Below are 23,438 nucleotides of genomic sequence, written 5' to 3'. Positions count from 1 at the left end.
GATATAATAATAGTGACTTCAAAGGCCAAATTTTTTGCCTTTAGCCAGAGCCTTTACCCATCTTTATACTGTACTTGTATTAAAGGCTCTCTTGTGAAAAAGGTCCCATCAAATGAAATACAATAGCATAGCATATCTTTATGGGCTTATATATATTCACTATATATATCCACCCATGTGTTTTTCAGATCTTGTGGAAATCCTCCCGTCAGTCTCACACTTGTCAGAGAGAGAGCTGAGAGAGCTAAAAATAAACGATCTCTGAATGAATCCTGTTGGAGTCTGACACATATATGAATGAATTCCCTTTGAGAACCGCACCTCTATGACTAAAACGTATGAGAAATTGTTGTTAAATGTGAGAGGGAGTCGGGACTCTAATCTCTTCAAAGTCTCTTCAAAGTCTCCTAGCTGTAGGCGTCGTCGATCTGGCTGACATTCAGAAGGAGATGGTTGTCGTTGCAGCAGCATCTCTGCAGCCGGACAGTTTCATCTCTGTACTCGCCGTCTCACCGTCGCTGCTCATCAGGCAGATTAGCGCGGTGTCGTCTGCAGACTTTATGATCCGGTTGTTACGGTGTGTGTGTGGTTGTGCAGTCGTGTGTAAACGGTGGGTAGAGGGCTTGAGACAGGCGGGTGTTGAGGCTGGTGTTCAGGCTGGTTGGTGTTCAGGCTGGTTGGTGTTCAGGCTGGTTGGTGTTCAGGCTGGTTGGTGTTTAGTAGGGGTGGGAATCACCAGAGGCCTCACAATACGATACTATCACGATACGTGAGTCATGGTACTAAATATATTGCGATATGCTGAGTATTGCGATATTAGTAATATTGTGATATATTGTGATTTATTACCTTTCTTCAACTGCAAAGTAAAACTTTGTCAACATGTTTTATCTAATCAAATAAAGTTCAGTCTGTTCATCTCACTTCAATCATTTTTATTGCAGAACGTGGTATTTTCTCAAGCAGACGGATGTCAACACTGTAATCTGTGTTGCATGTACCTGACAAACTGAACTGTTGGTATTACAGTCATATTCCAACTTAACTGAATGCACATGTGTGTGTGGACTACTGTACTATTACAGGTATTGAAATGAACAATGCAACTTCCTTATACAAACATACAGATTTGTGTTCATTGTGCTGCTTTTATAAAGCCTCAAATGACGGCTTACAATATTTCATGAAAGCAAAGTGTTTAGTTTGTCTAAGATTTAAAAAGGTTTAAACTTTACAGCACTGACAAAGTTGAACAAAGTGCTGTACAAGTCCCACAACATAATTTTTTTTAAATAAATATATATTTTTTAAATTTATATATATACCGGTATATATATTTTTTAATCTCGAAGCTTCGAATTAAAATCGAATCTCGGCCCCGAAGCTTCGAATTCCAAAAAACAAATTCGAAGGTCAGCCCTAACACACACACACACACACACACACACACACACACACACACACACACACACACACACACACACACACACACTCACACACACTAGGCATGCACTAATCATCTGCATCGTGTATCTTTTCTCCTGTCAGGAACGAGAGGACACCTACTTGGAGAAGGCTGACCGGCTCTACTCCCTCATGAGTGCAGTGACAGACAAGGTGAGTGGAGCAGGTCAGAGGTCACCGCTGCCACCAGCGCCGCCCACCAACCATCGCAGCCCCACGATAACAAACAGCATAATATCACTTTGGCGAGGATCCTAATTAGATCCCGGCTCCAAGTATGTCTTATCTGCCGGGGGGGGCGCTCCACATGACCGGGGATTTTATACAACGTAATGCTCGTAAGGGTGTGAAAGAGATTACATAAGTAGCGTTTGAAATGTTATCCATGTGTCTAGGTCAGTGGTTTTTACGATGTTCCTCGCCACGGGCTCAGCTGAAACTTTGTATAACCTCCTCACAGCGCTCGCTGCACTTTATCATGAAGTAAAATAACACATACATTACCATACAGAACGCTTGCGTACGGTTTTGCCCCCCGTGACTTATCCTCAGTGACGTGAATACGCATCCGATATACATTATGTATTTCAGAGATCTTGGCGTGGTTGTACTTTTGAAATCTCCTACTAGACGCCCGCGGTGCCCTCGTTCGACGACTCCTGTGTGTAGGATGGGCACCGGGGGCCGATGCCACGGTACAGTGGCTAACTGTGTCTGGCGTGTGGTTTCCCCACGGTGCACATTTTACAGGAATGTCACCACGGTTACAGTGAACCGTAGTCATTGGTTGTTGTACCTCAGAATGACTGTGATGCCTCTAAGACATCCCCTTCCTTCCTTTAAGCCCGGAGTAGCTTCTTCTTCTTCTTCTTCTTCTTCTTCTTCTTCTTCTTCTTCTTCTTCTTCTTCTTCTTCTTCGCTCTCCCAGCTTCACGTGGAAATACCATATATCTCATTTACATACTTCAGTCACAAGTACGCCTTAGGTGGTTTAAACGTATAGTGACTCGATATCAATAGCATTCCGCTCTGTTAAGCTGTTTTTTTTATGTACCCGTACTTTTCGCACTATAAGCCGCACCTGACTATAAGCCGCAGCAGCTAAATTGAATGATGTGTACATATATAAGCCGCACTGGACTATAAGCCGCAGGTGTTTTAATGTTTAATTACCATATGTAAGGGTTCGTGCATAGAGGGGATTGTCACAATACTGTCGGACAAATAACAAGAATTAACTCATTTACAAGTTGTATTAAGTTTAGCAAATAAGGGAACAGATAAATAACATTTCAATGCAGTCAAAAAGTTATATTTTCGGGTTTGGTCCACATATAAGCCGCACCGTTATATAAGCCGCAGGGTCGAAAAATGGGGGAAAAAGCCGCGGCTTATAGTCCGAAAAGTACGGTATTTACTTTTACTCAAATACTGTACTTGAGTAACACTTTATTGGTTTTTGACTTTAATATTCCCATTTTAGAAAATCTTACTTATACATTTACATTTAGCTGAACGCTTTTATCCAAAGCGACTCACAAGTTCTGTACAACAGGTCAGCAGGGAGGGTACAACTCTTTCAGCTGAGTAACTATGTTCATCAAACAGTGTTGAAACTTGGGTGCTGCGGTGTTGAGAGCATAGTAGTAGAGACATGGTATAGTAGGAAGAGAGCATGATAGAAGACAGTAAGAAGAAGAAGGTTACCGGTAGTTGTTGTATTTATATATATTTTTTAAAGGCAATATCCTACTTTTTACTACACTAAATGTATTGGAATTATTTAATTGTGTAGTTACTGATTCCTTTGAAGAAAATATTTTGCCTTCAAAACACGATACATTGATGGAAATGATGCGCTATTGAACGTAAAGTCTGCTAGCTGTAAGGAAGTAGTGGGATTCAGCAGCAGTGGACCACGGACCACTGGATGTAACGGAACCTTTAGAGGTCAACGCATCAACACTCCCAAACATTTTAATACAAGAACGTCATGTAGAATGTGTACTTTTGATGATGTGGGTTTTTTTGAATGGTGATCATTTGGTTTTATTCGAGTACTATTCCATGTATTCCATCTTCTTATTAACATTTTGTTTGCATTTTGGAAAGAGAAATTATAAAAAGGTTGTCACCAATGTGTCGGGTAACGTGACAATGTTTCAGTTCTGGCCAATCAAGGAAGTTGTCGGGGGGGGGGGGGGGGGGGGGGGGGAGGAGCCTGTACGTCACTGGCCTCTGGTTGTTTGCAACCACGGTAGAACCCCAGCCCTACGGTAGAACCCCAGCCCCACAGTGGAACCCCAGCCCCACGGTGGAACCCCAGCCCCACAGTAGAACCCCAGCCCTACGGTAGAACCCCAGCCCCACAGTGGAACCCCAGCCCCACGGTGGAACCCCAGCCCCACAGTAGAACCCCAGCCCCACGGTAGAACATCAGCCCCACGGTAGAACCCCAGCCCCACGGTAGAACATCAGCCCCACGGTAGAACCCCAGCCCCACGGTGGAACCCCAGCCCCACGGTAGAACCCCAGCCCCACGGTAGAACATCAGCCCCACGGTAGAACATCAGCCCCACGTAGAACATCAGCCCCACGGTAGAACCCCAGCCCCACGGTAGAACCCCATAGAACCCCAGCCCCACGGTAGAACCCCATAGAACCCCAGCCCCACGGTAGAACCCCATAGAACCCCAGCCCCACGGTATTTCCTGCTATGCAATGAGTTGAGAGTCCTTTACCTGCACAATCCATGCTTTTCCTCATATTAGCTCCAGCTAGTTAGCCACAAATGACCCCAATGGAGTCCCACTGTACAAGCCGACTGAGGCTTGAACTGAAACGGAGTACAATTCAGTCAGTTTATTCAGACGGGAATTTGACCCCATTGACTTTGCATTAGTTTGTGGCTAACTAGCCAGAGCTAGTATGAGGAACAGCATGTATTGGGCTGAGAAATCATTCTACCAGTCGACAACAGTATTAGTCAGTGGGACATACTGTACAGGCAGGGGTTGCAAAGGGAGTAGAGGGATGTATTTCCAACACTACTGCTTTCATTACGTCTCTTCATCAGGTAAACCAACTCTAATCTAAATCTAGGTGTCAGCCTGCACATTATAAACAAGTAGAACATCACAGAAGTCACCATGCAAAATCAGTGTTTTGCTTTTCCTCTGGTCGAATATTAGCCACATTATGTGCATCGCCCACTTGTACTAAATAGGAAGAAATGCCAGTAAATCATAAGTTATCTTGTTAATTAATAATCTGGGCTTGGAAAGCATTTTAATTACCAAGATATGATGTCGATTTCTTGCTCTTGGATTTATGGAGGAACAGTATTATCTGTCTTATCTATCTATTAACTGTCTCGATATCTACAGGATGTTTACCGTAGCCTATCATTTCACTTTGCACTTTTAAGTATTTCTTAATCAATTTCCGGTGACTTAGTTGTACATGATGAAAGGGAAAATGGTCCTTTTTTATATAATGTAAAATAGTTCTGCTATAAACCAAGATCTCTCATTCAGATGTGACAATCATAACAGGGTACATCTGATTGACATCCTAACAGGGTAGATCTGATTAAACCCGAGCGCTAATGTAAAACAGTCAGCCAGTTATACGTCTACAGTCGGCCTCTTGGCTCCCTTGTTTCTCTACTAAGCATGCTGTCAGAGTCCTGGCCTTCCGTTATCTGGTGTGATGTGGTTAGGCTGTCTGAGAGGTGCAATTACTGTATCAGTGCTCTCAGGGGGCGGAGTGACCGCTTCCTTTGTCTCTTTTGGTTTAGGAGGGGGGGGGGGTTAATATGTCCATTCATACAATGAATACAATTTTAGAATTTGCTACGTTATGTACTGAAGCAGGTCACTCCGCCCCCTGAGACCACTGATAAAGTAATTGCACCTCTCTCTCAGACAGCCTAACCGATGATCAGTATTTCCAATATTTTCAGAATTAAAGGCTGTTCCCAAATATACACCTGACACAAATATATAGGCTGGTTGTGTTTTAATGATTGGAGCAAATAAAATCCCAGGCTAATAATTGAATGAATGAATGAATGAAAACTTTATTTAACAGATTGCAGAATGGGTACAATACAGTACGGCTCAATACACACAATTGTTAATATAAGGGGATGCAGACCAGAGAAAGACTTTCGTCTTGTTTACATCAGGGTCCCCCATTTTCATTTCATATTGACATTTAAGATATACTCAACATACATGACATTTATGGCATAGGGACATATAGGTATTTACTACTGCAGTGTTATGGTAATCAATAGAGATGTAACAATCCAATAAACAACTATTCAGATTCTTTCCTTAAAATCTTACATTTACTTTGTACTTTTGAACTTGTCTTGTATCTTAAGTGTCAAGAATAGATCATTGTTTGGCACTGTGCTGTGTGTATGTGCATGCTATGTTGCATTTCCATGTGTGTGTATTTCGCACTCTTTATGCTGTATGTCCTGTGTATGTTGTCTGGCATTTTACGTGTATATAATATTTTGAACTCTTGCACTGTTTGTATTTCATGCGTTTTGGATAGACTACAGATGGAAATTAGCTTCTGCTAAATCTGGTGCAAACATATTTTCATGTAACAATGATTAATGTAAATGCACGTTATAAAAAAAATTAAAATAATAATAATAAATAAATAAAATGGTGAGTAGGTTTACAGTTGTCATGCAGGTGCGCTGTATTTCTGTAGTCAACATTATGCACTGGCAAGCATCGTGTTGTGATGATGTTAAATCACGGAGGATCGCTGTGTGGGTGTCTGGTAGGTGGTATCTGTGTTTTGTATTGTGGGTGTGTTGACAGAGAGAGAGCTACATAAGCGACCCATTGTGCATCGAGCTAGATCAGAGAGAGAGATAATATGCAGCTGCGTTTCCCAAGGGTTGCTCAGCACTGACTTATGATGGCGAATTATTATGAAGCAAAATAAAATGGCACCAATGAATCCTTTGTGTAGCCATAAAAGGGACTTTGCCTTTTATTAGGAATAATTCAGTTTCATGGTAGTTTTAGATACGTAGGCTTTATTGTTAACTAAAGCCTAGGGGTGGAGGGGCTCGCGTTTAAATCTCGCACAGGGCCTCGCAATTCTCCCAGATGGCACTGCCTCCACCACGTCTGGAGGGGCGTGGTGTGTGAGAGAAGTTATAGTTTGTAGACGAGGCTGCCGGTGTTGTCGAATTATCTGGCGTTATCCAGGTCTCCGTAAGAGCCAGAAGCTGCATGTTTTGACTATGGTCGTAGGCAGTCATGAAGTCTGCTTTGCTGACAGCTGATTGCCAGTTCCATAAGCCTCCACGTACAGTGATAGGTATATTTGTATTTGGGGGGGGGGGGGGGGGGGGGGGGGGTAGGACAGATTAACACGATTGCCTGCGTGGATCGCTTGAAGCTGGTCTGGTGGAAGAAAGTGTTGGAATGGGCAGAACAACTGTTTGTCATAGGAGGAGTTTCTTTTTTAAATTAATAACCTGATGTTTTCTTGGAACATTTTCTGTCTCCTTTTTGTGGAAACGGTCTATATGAGATTGTACACGTGAAAGGGTTAACATGCACCGCAGTGCCTATTGATCTTCATCGCCAAACGTCTTCATCATCACAAGACGACGCGCCAGGTTCCGTTGGAACAGGGTGACGTGTGTCGTCAGCGTGGGACAGTGTGCGTTTCCTCTTCCCTCTGCACGGCCGTCACTCTCATGCATCTATGTGTGTTGTCCATGTCAGGTCTTCTGAGATGTGGACCCCCAGGTACTTAAAGCTTCTCACCCTGTCCACGGTAGCCCCGTGTATCCTCAGTGGTGTGTGTGTCCCCTGCTGTGTTCTCCTAAAATCCACGATCAGCTCCTTGGTTTTACCAATGTTCAGGAGCAGGCTGTTGTCCTGGCACCAGCGTTCCAGTACCTCAACCTCCTCCCGGTAGGCCTTCTCGTCGTTGTCAGAGATCAGCCCCACCACCACCACTGTGTCGTCCGCAAACTTCACTATGGAGTTGGAGATGAACTTGGCCACACAATCATGTGTGTATAGTGAATACAGCTAAATTAATCCGAATACCTAACAACTGTATCACGACAGAACGTGGGGAAAAGATCACGCTGTCTCTAAAAGTTCTCCTACAGGTTTGTCCGACCAGTCACAATGGAGAACACTGCTAACTACGCCCGGGCGTTCGTGCCTGAAACCCCCTGAGCTGCTCCCAAATCTAGTCCCCTGTTTGACACACGGAAACTATTTTGAAACCTGTGAGCTTCCTTTTGACAGTACGGTTCACAGCGGAAAAAAGTTCCTACACTACAACTTGGAAAACGGGGCATTAGTGTTAGCTCTCCTCCTAAGGATTTGTCAGCTAGCCGGAGACGAGGAGGTCACCAGGGGCACCTTATCCCCGTCCGCAGGAGAGCAGCCGTCCACTCTGCCGTCCCTTCCCTCCGAGTCACAGATGGCCCCCTAACTGGATTAGTCTCACTCCCTTCCAGAAAAAAAAAACAGCGAGGAGAGTTTTCCTCGGCAACAAGGCACAAGACACACGGCTGTGCTTCCAAAGCCACGCAGTGCAACTGATACAAAATAAATTAATAAAAGCACTGGATACACTGGTTTCTTGCGTGCTCCTTTTCCCCTGTGCCCTCCCATGTCCTCCCTTACGTCTTTATGTCACTCAATCTTTCTCTCTCTCCCTCTCTCTCGCTCGCTGTAATCTGGTTAGTAATGTGCACCGCTGTCATCCAGCAACTGCCTGCGCGGCAGAAACGGCCACAATGAGAAATGTCAATATTGGCTTGTCGAGATTAAGAAGGCAACGAGGTGCTGGCAGTTCAAGTGCTCATCACCGCGTACTGTACATATCCCACCCGCTCACTAATGACCAACATGCTGTGCGGGCGGGGCTGTAGTCTGTGCCGCCCCCCCCCCCCCCTCTCTGCTCATGTGCTAGTGGTCCCTGACTGGAAGGTACGCTAGTTTGTATTCTCTGTGTTATTGTTTGTGTTGGTTATGATCTGTTAAACCACCAGATCTTAGGTGTTGATGAAATCAAGTGTTCTGTTAAGCCACCACATCTGAGCTGTCCTAGTGGCTCAGTGGGCCGAGATGTGCACCATGTCACAACGTCCTGGGTTTGAATCTGGCCCTTGACCTCTGTTATCTGTCACACTCACTCTCTCTGTCTCCCATATTTCCTGTCACTCTGTGTACTATCCAGGTTGTATCAAAAGTATATTTGCATACATAAACAAACGTCTCAGTCTAGGGGTGGACGGTATAAACGTTATACGGTGTAAACGGTATGACTTGCGCTACGGTATGGATTTTGACTATACCTTGTGACCGGTAGAGCAACTCTAAAGTAGCATTGACGTCATGTAACCACAGTGTGGAGGGAGGGGGGCTGCTAGAAGTGGAGCTAACGTTAGCTTGCTGAGGCAGGGCTCTACAGTGTGACTATTTCACTCGCATTTGCCCCTAAACATAGATATGTGCAAACTGGAACAATTATTTAGGATCACAGAGGCTTTGCGTAGTGGGCGTGTCGCAATTGTCATTTCATAATAGACACGGAACAGAGCGGACCTTCAATTCTAGAAGCGAACTAGCTCTTCAGCCCTGCGTTGCACACAGCTGTGTGACAACTTCTCTCGCGAGTGGCGCAGTTTCTATGTGTAATGTAAACTCTGCGACGGGTCCAATCGTCTAACATGCTTTGCATCCTCGGCTCCTCGCCATTCTGGAATGACCACGTCTCGCTAAAATCTTAAGTAATGTTAACTGTTGATGTAGCCTCAGCAAGCCAACGTTAGCTCCACTCTAGCAGCCTGTTGATGTAGCCTCAGCAAGCCAACGTTCAAGTCAAGTCAAGTCAAGAGTTTTAATTGTCACGGCATACAGGTATACAATGAAATGCGGGTGGTCTTGCCCGCAACGATGTGCAATACAGTGGTACATATAATAGAATCAAAAGAAGAAACAACATTGTGCAGTAACAGGTAGCAGGTAACATGGAGTGACATCTCGGTATCTGTACATAGTTATTTACAGAGCATGTGTGACATGCTAGTTAGCTTTGGTAGTGCAATACACTGTTCCTGTTATTCTAATTTAAAGTGTCCTTTCTTTTGGCCATAAGTGTGCGTGTGTGCGACATGAGTGTGTGCCCGCTCATGTTAAAGTGTTAAGTGGCTGCTCGTGTGTGAGCGTGCACAGTGTGCGTGTTGTGTGTGTGTTCATGTGTGCTTGTGTGTGGACAGTTCAATGTTCTGAGCACTCAATGTTCATTGTTCATGGCTCTGATGGCCTGGGGGAAGAAGCTGAGCCTAAGCCGCTCTGTCCTAGTAGCTGGGATTTGCAGGCGTCTGCCTGACCTCAGCAGCTGAAACAGGCTGTTATTGGGGTGGTGAGGGTCTTTCATTATCCTGCAGGCTCTGGATTTGCACCTCTTGTTGTATAGAACCTGCAGGGGGGGTAGTGCAATACCCGTGGTACGCTCTGCTGAGCGCACCACTTTCTGTAGGGCCTTCTTGTCCTGTGCCGTGCTGTTTCCATACCAGGCAGTGATGTTTCCGGTCAGGATGCTCTCTACAGCTCCTGAGTAGAAGGACTGGAGTATCTTCCCCGATACTCTGAACTTCCTTAACTGTCTCAGGTGGTAGAGACGCTGTTTCGCCTTCTTTACTACTGTGACTATGTGTGTTGACCATGTCAGGTCCTCTGAGATGTGGACCCCCAGGTACTTGAAGCTGCTCACCCTGTCCACGGTAGCCCCGTTTATCATCAGTGGTGTGTGTGTCTCCTGCTGTCCTCTCCTATAATCCACGATCAGTTCCTTGGTTTTGCCAATGTTCAGGAGCAGGCTGTTGTCCTGGCACCAGCGTTCCAGTACCTCAACCTCCTCCCGGTAGGCCTTCTCGTCGTTGTCCGAGATCAGCCCCACCACCACCGTGTCATCTGCGAACTTCACTATGGAGTTGGAGCTGAACTTGGCCACACAGTCGTGTGTGTAGAGTGAGTACAGCAGGGGGCTCAGAACACAGCCCTGGGGGGACCCGATGCTCAGGGTGATGGTGTTGGAGGTCTGACCCCCCACCCTGACCGCCTGGGGTCTTTCGCTCAGAAAGTCCAGTACCCAGGCGCTCAGGGCGGAGCTCAGACCTAGCTTGATCAGCTTGTCCACCAGTCTGGTGGGGACTATGGTGTTGAACGCTGAGCTGTAGTCAATGAACAACAGTCTCACATAGCCCCCCTTCTGACGGTCAAGGTGCGAGAGGGTGCTGTGCAGTACCTGGGAGACCGCGTCGTCGGTGGACCTGTTTGTCCTGTATGCAAATTGCATAGGGTCCATATCACTGGGGAGGGAGGCACAAATGTGGTCCTTGACCAGCCTCTCGAAACATTTCATGACCACAGAGGTGAGTGCCACCGGTCTGTAGTCATTTGGACATGCTGGGGAGGGTTTCTTCGGCACAGGGATGATGGTAGACATCTTGAAGCAGGCAGGGACCACTGACTCCGCCAGTGATTGATTAAATATGGCGGTGAACACAGGGGCCAGCTGGTTGGCACAGGTCTTGAGTATACGTCCTGTTATGCCATCTGGGCCAGCAGCCTTCCTGGTGTTCACCTGCATAAATGCTCTTCTCACACTGTGTTCCGACAACGAGAGAGCGTCCCCCCCCCCCTCGCGGTTGCCCCCCCCCCTCCACAACAGCCGGCGCGCCAGTGACGTCACTAGCCGGAGAGCCAGCAGCGCCACTGTCTACACCAAACCGAGCGTAGAAGGTGTTGAGCTTGTCCGCGAGGGAGGCGTCGTCGCTCCCCATTGAGGGGGCGCTGACTTTATAGTCAGTTATTGTCTTCAGTCCCTGCCATAATCCTCTTGTGTCGTTTTGTGCCATTTGTGTCTCCAGTTTGTCAGCATATGTCCTCTTAGCAAGTTTGACAGCTTTGCGTAGAGTATAGACTGAAGCCTTATACTCCTCCATGTTTCCTGACTCTCTACCCAGGTTGTAGGCGGTGGTACGAGATTTCAGAGCTGCTCTAATAGTGCTATCCACCCACGGTTTCTGGTTTGGGAAAATCCGCACCGTTTTCCTGAGGACAATACCATCAGCTACGTTAGCTCCACGTTAGCTCCACTCTAGCAGCCTGTTGATGTAGCCTCAGCAAGCCAACGTTAGCTCCACTCTAGCAGCCCCCTCCCTCCCTCCCTCTCTCTCTCTCTCTCTCTCTCTCTCTCTCTCTCTCTCTCTCTCTCTCTCTCTCTCTCTCTCTCTCTCTGCTAACAATCCTGATTCGATTCTTGAACCTATTTCATTGAAAAGGAAGATATTGATTGACATCCCCTCTTCCCCCTCCCCCCCCTACTTTCCTTGCCCTATTTTTGTCCTGATTGTAAAGCGACCTTGGGTTCTATGAAAGGCGCTATATAAATTTGATTATTATTATTATTTATTATTAGCTAATAGCTATAGTATAGCTCAGCAGCTGCAATAGAATAATTTTATTATTTTTGATTATTTACGTTTTAAGTAAAGTTAAACGACAAAAAAAGCCAGCGGTGGACCGACATAACAAACGCTGTCACTGTTTACTTGTGTAAGGACATGGTTCCTTTTCAAACTGCAGATAGAAAGGGCTTTAAAGACATGGTCAAAACAGTAACACTGGATCCAAGATACGCGTTACCTGCCCGCAGACACTTGAGAAAAGGTTTTGCATTTTTCTATTGCAGTTTTGCACAATAAAATGTTCTTAAAATACTCTGTACTATGTGAAATATGTCCTAGTAATACAAGAGTACTGTAATAGCTGCCATAACAGTGTTTTACCCCTTCAGAAGCATTTATATAGACATTTTAAGATAAGTTAATATACCGTGATATATACCGTTACCGTTTATGCTTCAAATTATACCGTGATATACATTTTTAGACCATACCGTCCAGCCCTAGGTCTCACACAGAATGCTATACTAATTGAAAGTCTTTAGAGGTCTAAGGAAAGCTAAGAAACTAAATGAATAAGTTCTATCTCTTGTGGTTGTGTCTCTCCTAGCTCTCCTAGTGGCTGCCCTCCTCCAACCCTCCCACCGTCGGGGAGTGTCTTTCCCTTCCGGATGTTTTCTGACTGTCCCGCTGTTTCTTTTAAATGTAGCCAAGAGTAAAGACCCTAACCCTGTCAAAACAGCAGTCAAATTGTATATTTTCAGCACTACGTTTGTTTACCAATGATTTTAAGTGTTATTAGTGAAATATGAGGTCATAGAAATCTCAGCACATCGAGTCGGAAAAAGGCAACATATTGACGCAAGGACTTGGTTATTTTCGGGGAAATATATCACGGCGGGAACCAACCTGAACGTTATTGCCATAAAATAGAACACAGTTAGTTCCTCTACCTTTCTGTGAACATCTAGCAAAAAAAATTGTTGCAACCTGATGAACAACGGCGGAGCAATTTGCATTATAAAAAAGTAACTGTACTTACAGTAGATTTCATTCACGGTTTTTGCTCGTTGAACTCTGCCATTGGAAAGAAGATTTGACCCGATCCATAGATGTGTGACTTGGCCATAATAAGGTCATTTATAGGCCTGATATTTCAAATTGCATGTCCATTCGCTGTAAAAAAATCCATAGATTAGCCGCATCGTTGTATAAGCCGCAGGGTTCAAAACATGGGGAAAAAAGTGCGGCTTATAGTCCGGCAATTACGGTATATATTTGTAGGCACATTTTCAGAAAATATGGCTAGGGCTTAAGAGGTTAAGGAATGTGGCCTGTTATAAGAATACTTATCTCCTGTTATAATCATCACGAAAACCAGTGATATCTTTCACAGTACAGTTCAGTTTAGACAGACCTACAGTATCGCCACCCTGCAGAATGTCTGGCAGAACCCGTTATTATTGTGTACTAGCGAAAATAACTGGGTTATTTGTGTTCCTCCAAGTGATCACAGTGGGTGGAATGTCATCCAGTTGCTGTGATGTCATGTGAGGAGAGCCTTGATCTTCCTCAATCAGAGGCAGCCTGCTGTAATGTGAATGCCTTTTAGCCATTACTGTCCTGTAACGCTAGGACCCCACCGGCAACCAACTGACGTTAGCTGGCAACATCCTGGCCATGTGGCATTCCCCCCCCCCCCCCCCCCTCAAACTATTGACGCTAGATTGGGCTAGAACAGGGGTTCTCAAACTTTATTATACCACGACCCCATTTAATTTAGGATTTCTTTTTTTGCGTAATTTCAATGTGGAATTAAGGAATATCGAAATAAAAACACACATTGTTGAACTTGATCATGCATATTTATTAGAACATTGAATTACAGCACTATGTTATCAACACACATTTATAAAACGAGGCATATTTAGCCAAAATATGTTACCAGAACAGCAAAATAACAATAATTATAGATTTTCTTTTCCGTCACCTACCCACGACCCCACTTTGTGTCGCAACCCGTAGTTTGAGAACCGCTGGGCTAGATAGTATGGTGTTACCAATACAGGAGGGTAATGGCTAGAAGGCATCCACATTACAGCCAGCTGCCTCTGACCGTGGAGGAAGAATGCTCTGTGTGCGTTGCAATGTGGACTCCTCACTAGGGCTGAACCATTAGTCGATTTTAAATCGAAATCGCGATTTGGAATGATGCAATTAGCAAATCGCAAAAAAAATCTATTATTATTATTTTTTTATACCAGGAAGTCCCATTGAGATACAAGATCGGTTTGGGAGAGGGAGGTAAGGGGTTTTAGATTGTGTGTTGTGAAGTTTAGACTTCAGAGAGGCAGAGTAAAGTACAGAAAAAAAAGGTACCGTTGGGTACCGGTATCGATTCCCAGGTAAAAAGAAACATTTTCAGGCTCGGTGTCCCGGAAAGACCCACCGCGTAGGCCAGATGCAAGCCGCATTTTACATTTTATGTCAGAAAAATCGCGATTAGATTATTTCCCAAAATCGCGCTGCCCTACTCCTCACATGGACCTCACGATAGCTTTATGAAACTCAGCCCAAAATACAGCTGGCAAAATAGCATCAGGTGAGAAATGTTTGTTTGTAGCTTGCTAGCACCAAGTTGTTGATCCTACTGTATGGATTCAGATTCAGATGACTTTATTCACCATATTGCAGTACAAATGGAACGCGATTCGACGTTTACAGTGCATACAGAGCAGGGGGACACCTGACTCGTTTACCAGGCGAGCTAGGTTTATACGTGTGGTCAACATCCTGTGAGTCAGACTACCTGCACCTCAACCTCCTGAATCTCTCTTCTAAAATAACTCCACTTTGCTTTTGCCCTCTCATTGGCCCTTAATCACGAAGGGAGTATAATGCTCACATCTGACCTTGAAATGAACGTACAGTACACTCATTATCTCCATAAAATGTGGCATTTATCAAATTGTGTGTCGTGGTCGTGGACATCCAATGACTTCCCAGGCTGGTACCGGACCAATGAAATATAGAGGAAGGTCCGCTCACTGTAGCTCTCTCATATTCAGTTAATCAAATGGATGTCAAATAAACTGCATTTATATATCTTTTTCTTCTTCCCTTAATCATAATAATAATAATAATAATAATAATAACTTCATTTTATATAGCACCTTTCAAGGGACCCAAGGTCGCTTTACATAGGGGGGGGGGGGATAACAAAGTAACAGACAGTGGACAGACACAACGTATGTATATAAAGTGAGAGATTAGGGGTTAAAGGCCAAGTTGAAGAGGTGGGTTTTGAGCAGTTTTTTGAATGAGTCCAGAGTTGGGGCGGTGCGGAGTTCTGCGGGGAGGGAGTTCCAGAGAGTGGGAGCTGCCACACTGAAAGCTCTGTCCCCGAAGGTCATGAAGTAAGATGAATCATAGCTGGTGGGAATGATCGTAAATGCAGGAATAGACTGGCCTAATGCAATCCAAACAGTGTTTTGTTGTGTAGGATGCAGTATGGTAAACAAGATGCTGCATCATCATAGCAAATAGACCTGTTTGCCGACGACGTCATGACAAAAATATGCGCGCAGACCCGAATGAGAAAGGAATGTAATCCTGGTCAGAATTCACTGACCTTTGGGAAGTATTTCGACATGTACATGGGTACCCGAGTGGTGTAGTGTACCGTACTTTTCGCACTATAAGCCGCACCTGACTATAAGCCGCAACAGCTAAATTGAATGATGTGTACATATATAAGCCGCACTGGACTATAAGCCGCATGTGTTTTAATGTTTAATTTCCATATGTAAGGAGTGGAGCCTGCGGCTTAATTTGACTCAACACGGGAAACCTCACCCGGCCCGGACACGGAAAGGATTGATAGATTGATTGCTCTTTCTCGATTCTGTGAGTGGTGGTGCATGGCCGTTCTTATATTGAGCTTTAGATAGATAGATAGATACTTTATTAATCCCCTTGGGGAAATTCAGGGTATCTCGCAGCTCACATAGTATACAGACATTGACCGTTCCCATACAGTTATTGCACGTTATGTCTGCATCATAAGCAAATAAGTACATGATAAAAATTCAATTAAATCATACCCATCAATATTAAATATGAGCGTGATTAGATAAAAGCAGGTGTATAAAAACAGGTGTAAAAAACAGATGTAAAAACAGGTGTAAAAAACAGGTAAAAACAGGTGTGTGGGTCAGAGGTCAGGTCCCCCGCACTATAATACGCTGTTGTACAGTCTGATGGCAGTGGGGACAAAGGACCTCCTGTGCCGCTCAGTCCGTGAGTGCAGGGAGATGAGCCGTCCACTGCGACTGCTGCTCTGCCCCACCAGGGTGTGGTGGAGAGGGTGGCTGCTGCTCTGCCCCACCAGGGTGTGGTGGAGAGGGTGGCTGCTGCTCTGCCCCACCAGGGTGTGGTGGAGAGGGTGGCTGCTGCTCTGCCCCACCAGGGTGTGGTGGAGAGGGTGGCTGCTGCTCTGCCCCACCAGGGTGTGGTGGAGAGGGTGGCTGCTGCTCTGCCCCACCAGGGTGTGGTGGAGAGGGTGGTTGGTATTGCCCATGATGGCCAGCAGCTTGCTCTGCGTGCGGCTCTCCACCACGGTCCCCAGTGGGTCCAGTCTCCTCCCCACCACTGAGCCAGCCTTCTTGACCAGCTTATCCAGCCGCCTGGCATCCCTGGCCGTGGTATTACCACCCCAGCAGACAGCGGCATAGAGGAGCACACTTGCCACCACTGCCTGATAGAACATGAACAACATTTCCCCACGCACATTAAAAGACCTGAGCCTCCTAAGGAAGAACAGCCGGCTCCGTCCTTTCTTGTAGAGCGCTTCCGCGTTTGCAGCCCAGGCCAGCTTATCGTCCAGGTGCACGCCTAAATATTTGTATGTCTGCACCGTCGCAATGTTGTTTCCCCGTATGCTGACTGGTTGCAGAGGTGGTTTCGACCTGCGGAAATCCAGTTCCCACCTCTACAGAGAATCCCCCCCCCCTCTTCGGGGGACAACTTTATTATTTATTATACGTTGTGTATCTTGTAGACCAGGCCCATTGCAAGTTGCTGTACTCTGTCGTCTACTCTAAGCCATCCTAGGTTGTCAAAGTGGGCAGGGGTGAGGTGGGTTCTAGGAGTGAGGTTAAGCAGTTGTCTGACCAGTTTGTTTTGTGATGTTTGTAATCTTGTTTTAGCGCCTTTGAGGTGCTTTGGTACCATGAGGTGCAAGCATAGTCGTAGTACCCTTGAATGAGTGCTCCTGCCAGAGTCTTCAGGGTATTCTTGTTTACCAGAGAGGAGATCCGGTACAAGAATCTAGTTTGTTGGTTGACTTTTTTTATTACATTGGATGCCATTTTGTCACAGGAAAGATTTGCCTCTAGGATGGAACCCAGGTATGTAATTTCATCTTTCCTTGTGACAATATTGTCACCCACTGTAACTGAGAAGCCGTCGGTCTTGCTGAGTTTGTTATTTGATCCGAAGAGAATGGACTCTGTTTTACCCAGGTGTAATGATAGTTTGTTATCAGCGAGCCAGGTGCAGATTCTGCCGAGTTCCGAGCTAAGGGTTTTTTCAACCTGTAAGTTGTTCTTGTCAGAGACCAGCAGGGCTGAGTCGTCCGCAAACGAGAACAAGTTGCAGTCACAAGCTGACGACATGTCATTTGCATAAATTAGGAACAGTGGGGTTTGTTTTTGTTTTCCTCAGTTTTGTCATTGATGGGGGAAAAAAGTTGCGATTTTGATCGTGGTTTACGTCATTTCTTAGTCTGTTTCTTTGAATTTTGAGTTCAACCACGTGGGCTTGGAGTTCACTGTTTGAGCTTTTGGTAAGCTTTGTCTGACTTTTATGAAGTTCAGAGCATTTTTTGTCTCTGGTTTTCATAGCGGTGAAATGCTTGGTTCTGTATGACACCCTCCTGAGATTGTGCTTCATACAGTAAAAGAGTAAAGTAGTAAAAAGACCAAACACTAGTCAAAATTAGGGATGCACTGATCCAATATTGGTATCGATATCGGCCGCCGATATCAGTAAAATAGCTGGATCGGGTATCAGTAAAAAAATATATATATCTGATTTCTTTTATAATTTTTTAATAAAAAAAGTGTTAATTTGTTACATTTAGTTTCACTAAGTTAGGAAAGTAATGTTTTAAGTCAAGCCTGATGTTGCCTTGCATAAAATAATTATCCCAGTCTCTTCCACACAGTGACAGTGAGGCATACAGTTTATTAATTGAATGAATGAAGTTTATTTTCTGTCTTTGTTTACAACAAATCAAAAACACACTTGTGATCCTTTACAATTCTTAAAAACTAAATATATTTTAATATAAAAAAAAATAAAAAATGTGGATTAAATATATTTTTTTTGTTTACTTTTTTGGGGGGGGGGGGGGGGGATTGGACAATGGGTATCGGATCGGTATTGGCCGATACCCAAACCCAGGTATCGGTATCGCAACTGAAAAAGTCGGATCGGTGCATCCCTAGTAGTGTTGTCACGATACTGGAATTTCGAACTTCGATACGATACCTTGAAAAGTATCGATATTCGATACCATTTTCGATACCACAGGGAAAAAGGTTCAATCTTAACACTTTGACTGCCGGGAGCCGTCTTTAGACGTCTTTGCTGGCCATGCTAAAGTTGCCGGGGGACGCTGTACGTCGTCCTTATATCAATATTTCAAAAATCTGCGATCGGATTCATAATGTCCCTCCGCTGGCCTGAGATCCACCAGCAGGACCCACTGAGCTCTCTGGCGGTTCAGGAGCGCCATCTGGTGGCCGATCGGCGCAAGCGCTTAACAGGAAGCGCAGTAGAGGTTTTGCTAGACGTCCGTATTGCTTCCGGCCACTCGGTACATGTCCCGTGACTCTAGCTCGTCACACTACATAGCGATCGATTGCCAATAACTGGATAAACAACATGATTTGGACGTATATACCATTATACAAGCTGGAGATGGACCGGGTAATAATATATCCCATAATGATAAAATTTCTACTCGACGATGATCGCCCAACGGCGCGCGGAGACTGGGGTGAGTTTCAGCGTGTAACGTTACCGTCTTCGATAATAACTGATATTATCAACATTTGACCCACATTAGATGATTGGTATAACGCTGCCCACGGAATTATAAACGCCCCCTCGCCCATCCGGTCAACATCAGATGACGTGTAGTAACTTCTAGAAGTACGTCTAGTTGGAATTTTTTATATCGCGCTGATTGCCATCAAACTGTATTTCATCATCAATATAATGCATTTGGGGCTATATATCACGTTCTGGAGAAAGCTGCAGAAAGAGATGAAAACATACTTATACATTAGACCATACTTTACTATGAATATGTGAATGAAAAAGTTTAACGTTGCTACACAATGAACAATACATATAGGACTTTGAATGGGCCCTAATAATGGCAATGTAGCAATAGAATTTAAAAAGTTATAGCCCTGCAAAGAAGGGGACTTTCTCCATAGACAAATAGCGCTGGCAATCTATGGTATATCATTAATTTAACCTTAGGCAACCAAAGTGTTAAAATGTAAAACATTTAAAAAATAAAATAAAGTTTTTTATTTATTTTTTTAAATAAATTTAGCTTTTGTTGCTGGTTGATTCTCATCAGCTTCTCTCTGGTACTATAAGAGAAGATACATATAACACTTTTAAAACCCTTTGTTTATCTTTAGATCACATTTAAAAATAAGTAAGTGTTCGTCTCACTTCAATCATTTTTATTGCAGAACATGGTATTTTCTCAAGCAGACGGATGTAAATACTGTAATCTGTGTTGCATGTACCTGACAAACTGAACTGTTTGTATTACAGTCATATTCCAACTTAACTGAATGCACATGTGTGTGTGGACTACTGTACTATTACAGGTATTGAAATGAACAATGCAACTTCCTTATACAAAAGAAAATAAATAACATTATTTTTATTTTTTATGAATAATTAAATATCGATATTTCGGGAAATGAGTATTGAAACCGTTTCAAATATTCAGAATCGATATTTTTCGATATTTTTGACAACACTAATCCCTAGTCAAAATATATAATATACAATACTAAAATGTACAAAATGCAAAAATGAGGCAGAATAAGGTAAAATAAACGAGGTAAAACAAAACGTTGTTTCTCTCTCTGTCTCCTCAGAGTGTGTTTGGCGACGGTGAGAACACCAAGGTGCGCGTGTCGGAGCTGGAGGAGGAGGTGCGCACGCTGAAGAAGGTCAACAAGGATCTGTACGACTTCTCTACACAGTTTCTCACCAAACTCACCTAGGCCATGCACCCCACCCAGCAGCCCACCCACCACCCCACCCAGCCCCTCACCCAGAACACCACCCAGCCCCTCACCCAGCACCCCACCCACCACCCCACCCAGCCCCTCACCCAGAACACCACCCAGCCCCTCACCCAGCACCCCACCCAGAACACCACCCAGCCCCTCACCCAGCCCCCCACCCACCACCCTGGTCTTCCCCGTAACCACATGTCTATGCATTCATTCATCTTGGGAAAGAAATGTGATCACAAATTTTTTCTTTATATAAAATATACTTTATGTATTTAAGGTACCCCGGGTTCATTTGATCCTTTGAGTTGTAGAGCTTTGAGAACTGGGCGTGATGATAATGATGATGATGATGATGATGATGATGATGATGATGATGATGAGTGCGCTTACTTGCAGATTCATATACTCAAATACTCGAGAGTCTGGAATGAAGTATGACTATTAAAATGTGCACGTAAACTCAACTAACGCCATCTAATGAGTTGGAGAATTCCAAGATAAGAACTCTGTTTAAAAAAAAAAACACACACCTCACCTTCAAATAGTAACATTTGTACTTGTTTTGGGCGGCTTGGCGCTCATGGTGTCCACTCCTTGGTGAGGTTTACGTTGTGTTGTTGTCCTGTGAGGCGCAGACTGTGGCCCCTCAGGGAGGCTGCTGAGACCATGTCATCAGCCTGATGGACCCACCTCGCTCCGCTGTCCACAAATCATCACCATCATCATCGCGGCTTCGTAGAGCCGCGGTTCCCATCAACCCAAAAAAAAAAGCCATCGGCGGCGGGCAGACATCTAGTTATTGCCCTTTGACCTTCCTGGCTCTTTTTATTCACCCGGCTGAATCCGCTCGACGGCCGTGATGCCCGGTCTATGTTTTCACCCCCCTGGCTGGAGGTTGTTCACTTAGCTGGACCTCGGTCTCCCCGATACTGAAGCATTCAACCAGGTAATGGAGTAGATGGAGTTGTGCGACAAGGAGCGGCCGGGTGTCCCAGGTGTGCTGAGCTCAGCAGCCACACGCTGCTCTTCATTTCAGTCACACAAATAGGCTAGTTGGATACAGCTGCTGCTCCTCCACTCACACCCTCACATACACACACTCTCACACACACACACTCACACACACACTCACACACACACTCGCTCACACACACACACTCACACACACACTCACACACACACACTGACACCCTCACACACACACACTCACACACACACACACTCTCACACACACACACTCACACACACACTCACACACACACACACTCACACACACACTCTCACACACACACACTGACACCCTCACACACACACACTCACACACACACACACTCTCACACACACACACTCACACACACACTCACACACACACTCTCACACACACACACTGACACCCTCACACACACACACTCTCACACACACACACTCACACACACACTCTCACACACACACACACACACTCTCACACACACACTGACACCCTCACACACACACACTCTCACACACACACACTCACACACACACTCACACACACACTCGCACACACACACACACACACACACACACACACACTCACACACACACACACACTCACACACACACACACTCACACACACACTCACACACACACTCGCTCACACACACACACACACACACACACACACACACTCACACACACACTCTCACACACACACTCTCACACACTCTCACACACACACACACACTCTCTCACACACTCACACACACACACACACACACACACACACACACACACACACTCACACACACACGCTCACACACACACTCACACACACACACTCTGACACACACGCACACACACACACACACACACTCACACACACACACTCACACACATACTCACACACATACACTCTCACACACACGCACACACACTCACTCACACACACACACACACACACACACACACACACACACACACACACACACACACTCGCTCACACACACACACTCACACACACACACACTCTGACACACACACACACACACACACACAGAGTTAGTACAGCATGTATTGGAACAGCGAAGTGAAATAGATATTTTTTTCCTATAATAGCCATGAAATTCATGAGGTGATGTCCAACTATTATTATGATTGCATGCTAAAACATGCAGTTGTAATCATAAACAGTGGGACACACGGCTCATGGTGATTCCAGAGTTGACATTTGGATGCAACCAATCAACATTACCGGATTTCTGACATTACCTGACAGATACGCTGCTAATCTCGAATGCATCTAGTGGGATTTCAGCGAGTAATGAAATACCACTAAAACATAAACTAGGAACGAGTGCTAGCTCATGACCTTGGGCATTGAGTCAGTCAAAATACTATCCTACATCTGAAAACCCTTTAACCCTTTCACTGTGACAATACAGAAGGTTAGCCGTTTACTATCACACAACCGACGGCGATGCTCCATCATTAGCATCATTAGTAACCTTCTGTCGTGTGGCAGTGAAAGGGTTAATATCCACATTTTTATATTGATGTAAACTAAAGAGAAATCCAATTGCTTGACAGTCTGTACTTTTGTTTGTACTGCACAGCAAAAAAATATTTATTTCATTGGCCACTGTCCCAATACTCGCTGTTAGCTACATAAAAAGCACAGCATCACATTTGCATATTATATGTGTGTCCATCGCTCCTCTGGCGTCCTCCCTCTGAAGACGACTCAAAGAGCCACATGTAATGCAGGGGTGCAGCGTGGAGTGGTCGTCCTTCACTAAGGAGTGGATGTCATTCGGCCCTAAGTCACCAGCCTGAAGCTTATGAGCTTGGTGTTTAGTGCACGGCAGGCTTTTGTGATCGCCTCCAGCTTAAAGGGATAGTTTTCTTTTTTACTGAGTGCCGAGTCCAATGTAGTCTGGTGAAAATGCACCTTATCGTTTTGTCCTCTTCATAATAATCTCCAATAGTTCGCTCACCATTTGCATAGGCAGTTCCGAGGCTAGTGGCTACCTCGGTAAACTAGCCCAGTTCAAAAGGCAGGCGATACTGCCACCTATCGGGATTCGATCGTCGTTTCAATTCCAATTCACTCGGAGGTACCAGGATCACACAACAAGGTCCGTCTGACTGTTTAGTATAATAATAATAATAAAATAAAATA

General features: G+C 44.9%; 1 protein-coding gene across 1 annotated transcript in view; it reads left to right on the top strand.

Moving 5' to 3' along the window:
- Positions 1-21,494, top strand: part of wdr18 (WD repeat domain 18) — a gene marked incomplete at its 5' end in the record, with an annotated part of 249,754 nt that extends 228,260 nt beyond the window's left edge. The window contains 2 exons of the mRNA XM_084310819.1: positions 1,549-1,617; positions 20,137-21,494. Of these exons, the coding sequence (XP_084166945.1) occupies positions 1,549-1,617; positions 20,137-20,265 (198 nt within the window). The 3' untranslated portion in view covers positions 20,266-21,494. The remainder of the gene's footprint in view (positions 1-1,548; positions 1,618-20,136) is intronic.
- Positions 21,495-23,438: the final 1,944 nt, after the last annotated feature.

This window comes from Notolepis coatsorum (assembly GCF_963971535.1).
Source record: "Notolepis coatsorum genome assembly, chromosome: 3".
In the NCBI taxonomy this organism is placed as follows: Eukaryota; Metazoa; Chordata; class Actinopteri; order Aulopiformes; family Paralepididae; genus Notolepis; species Notolepis coatsorum.
This window is presented reverse-complemented; position numbering and strand designations above follow the sequence as displayed.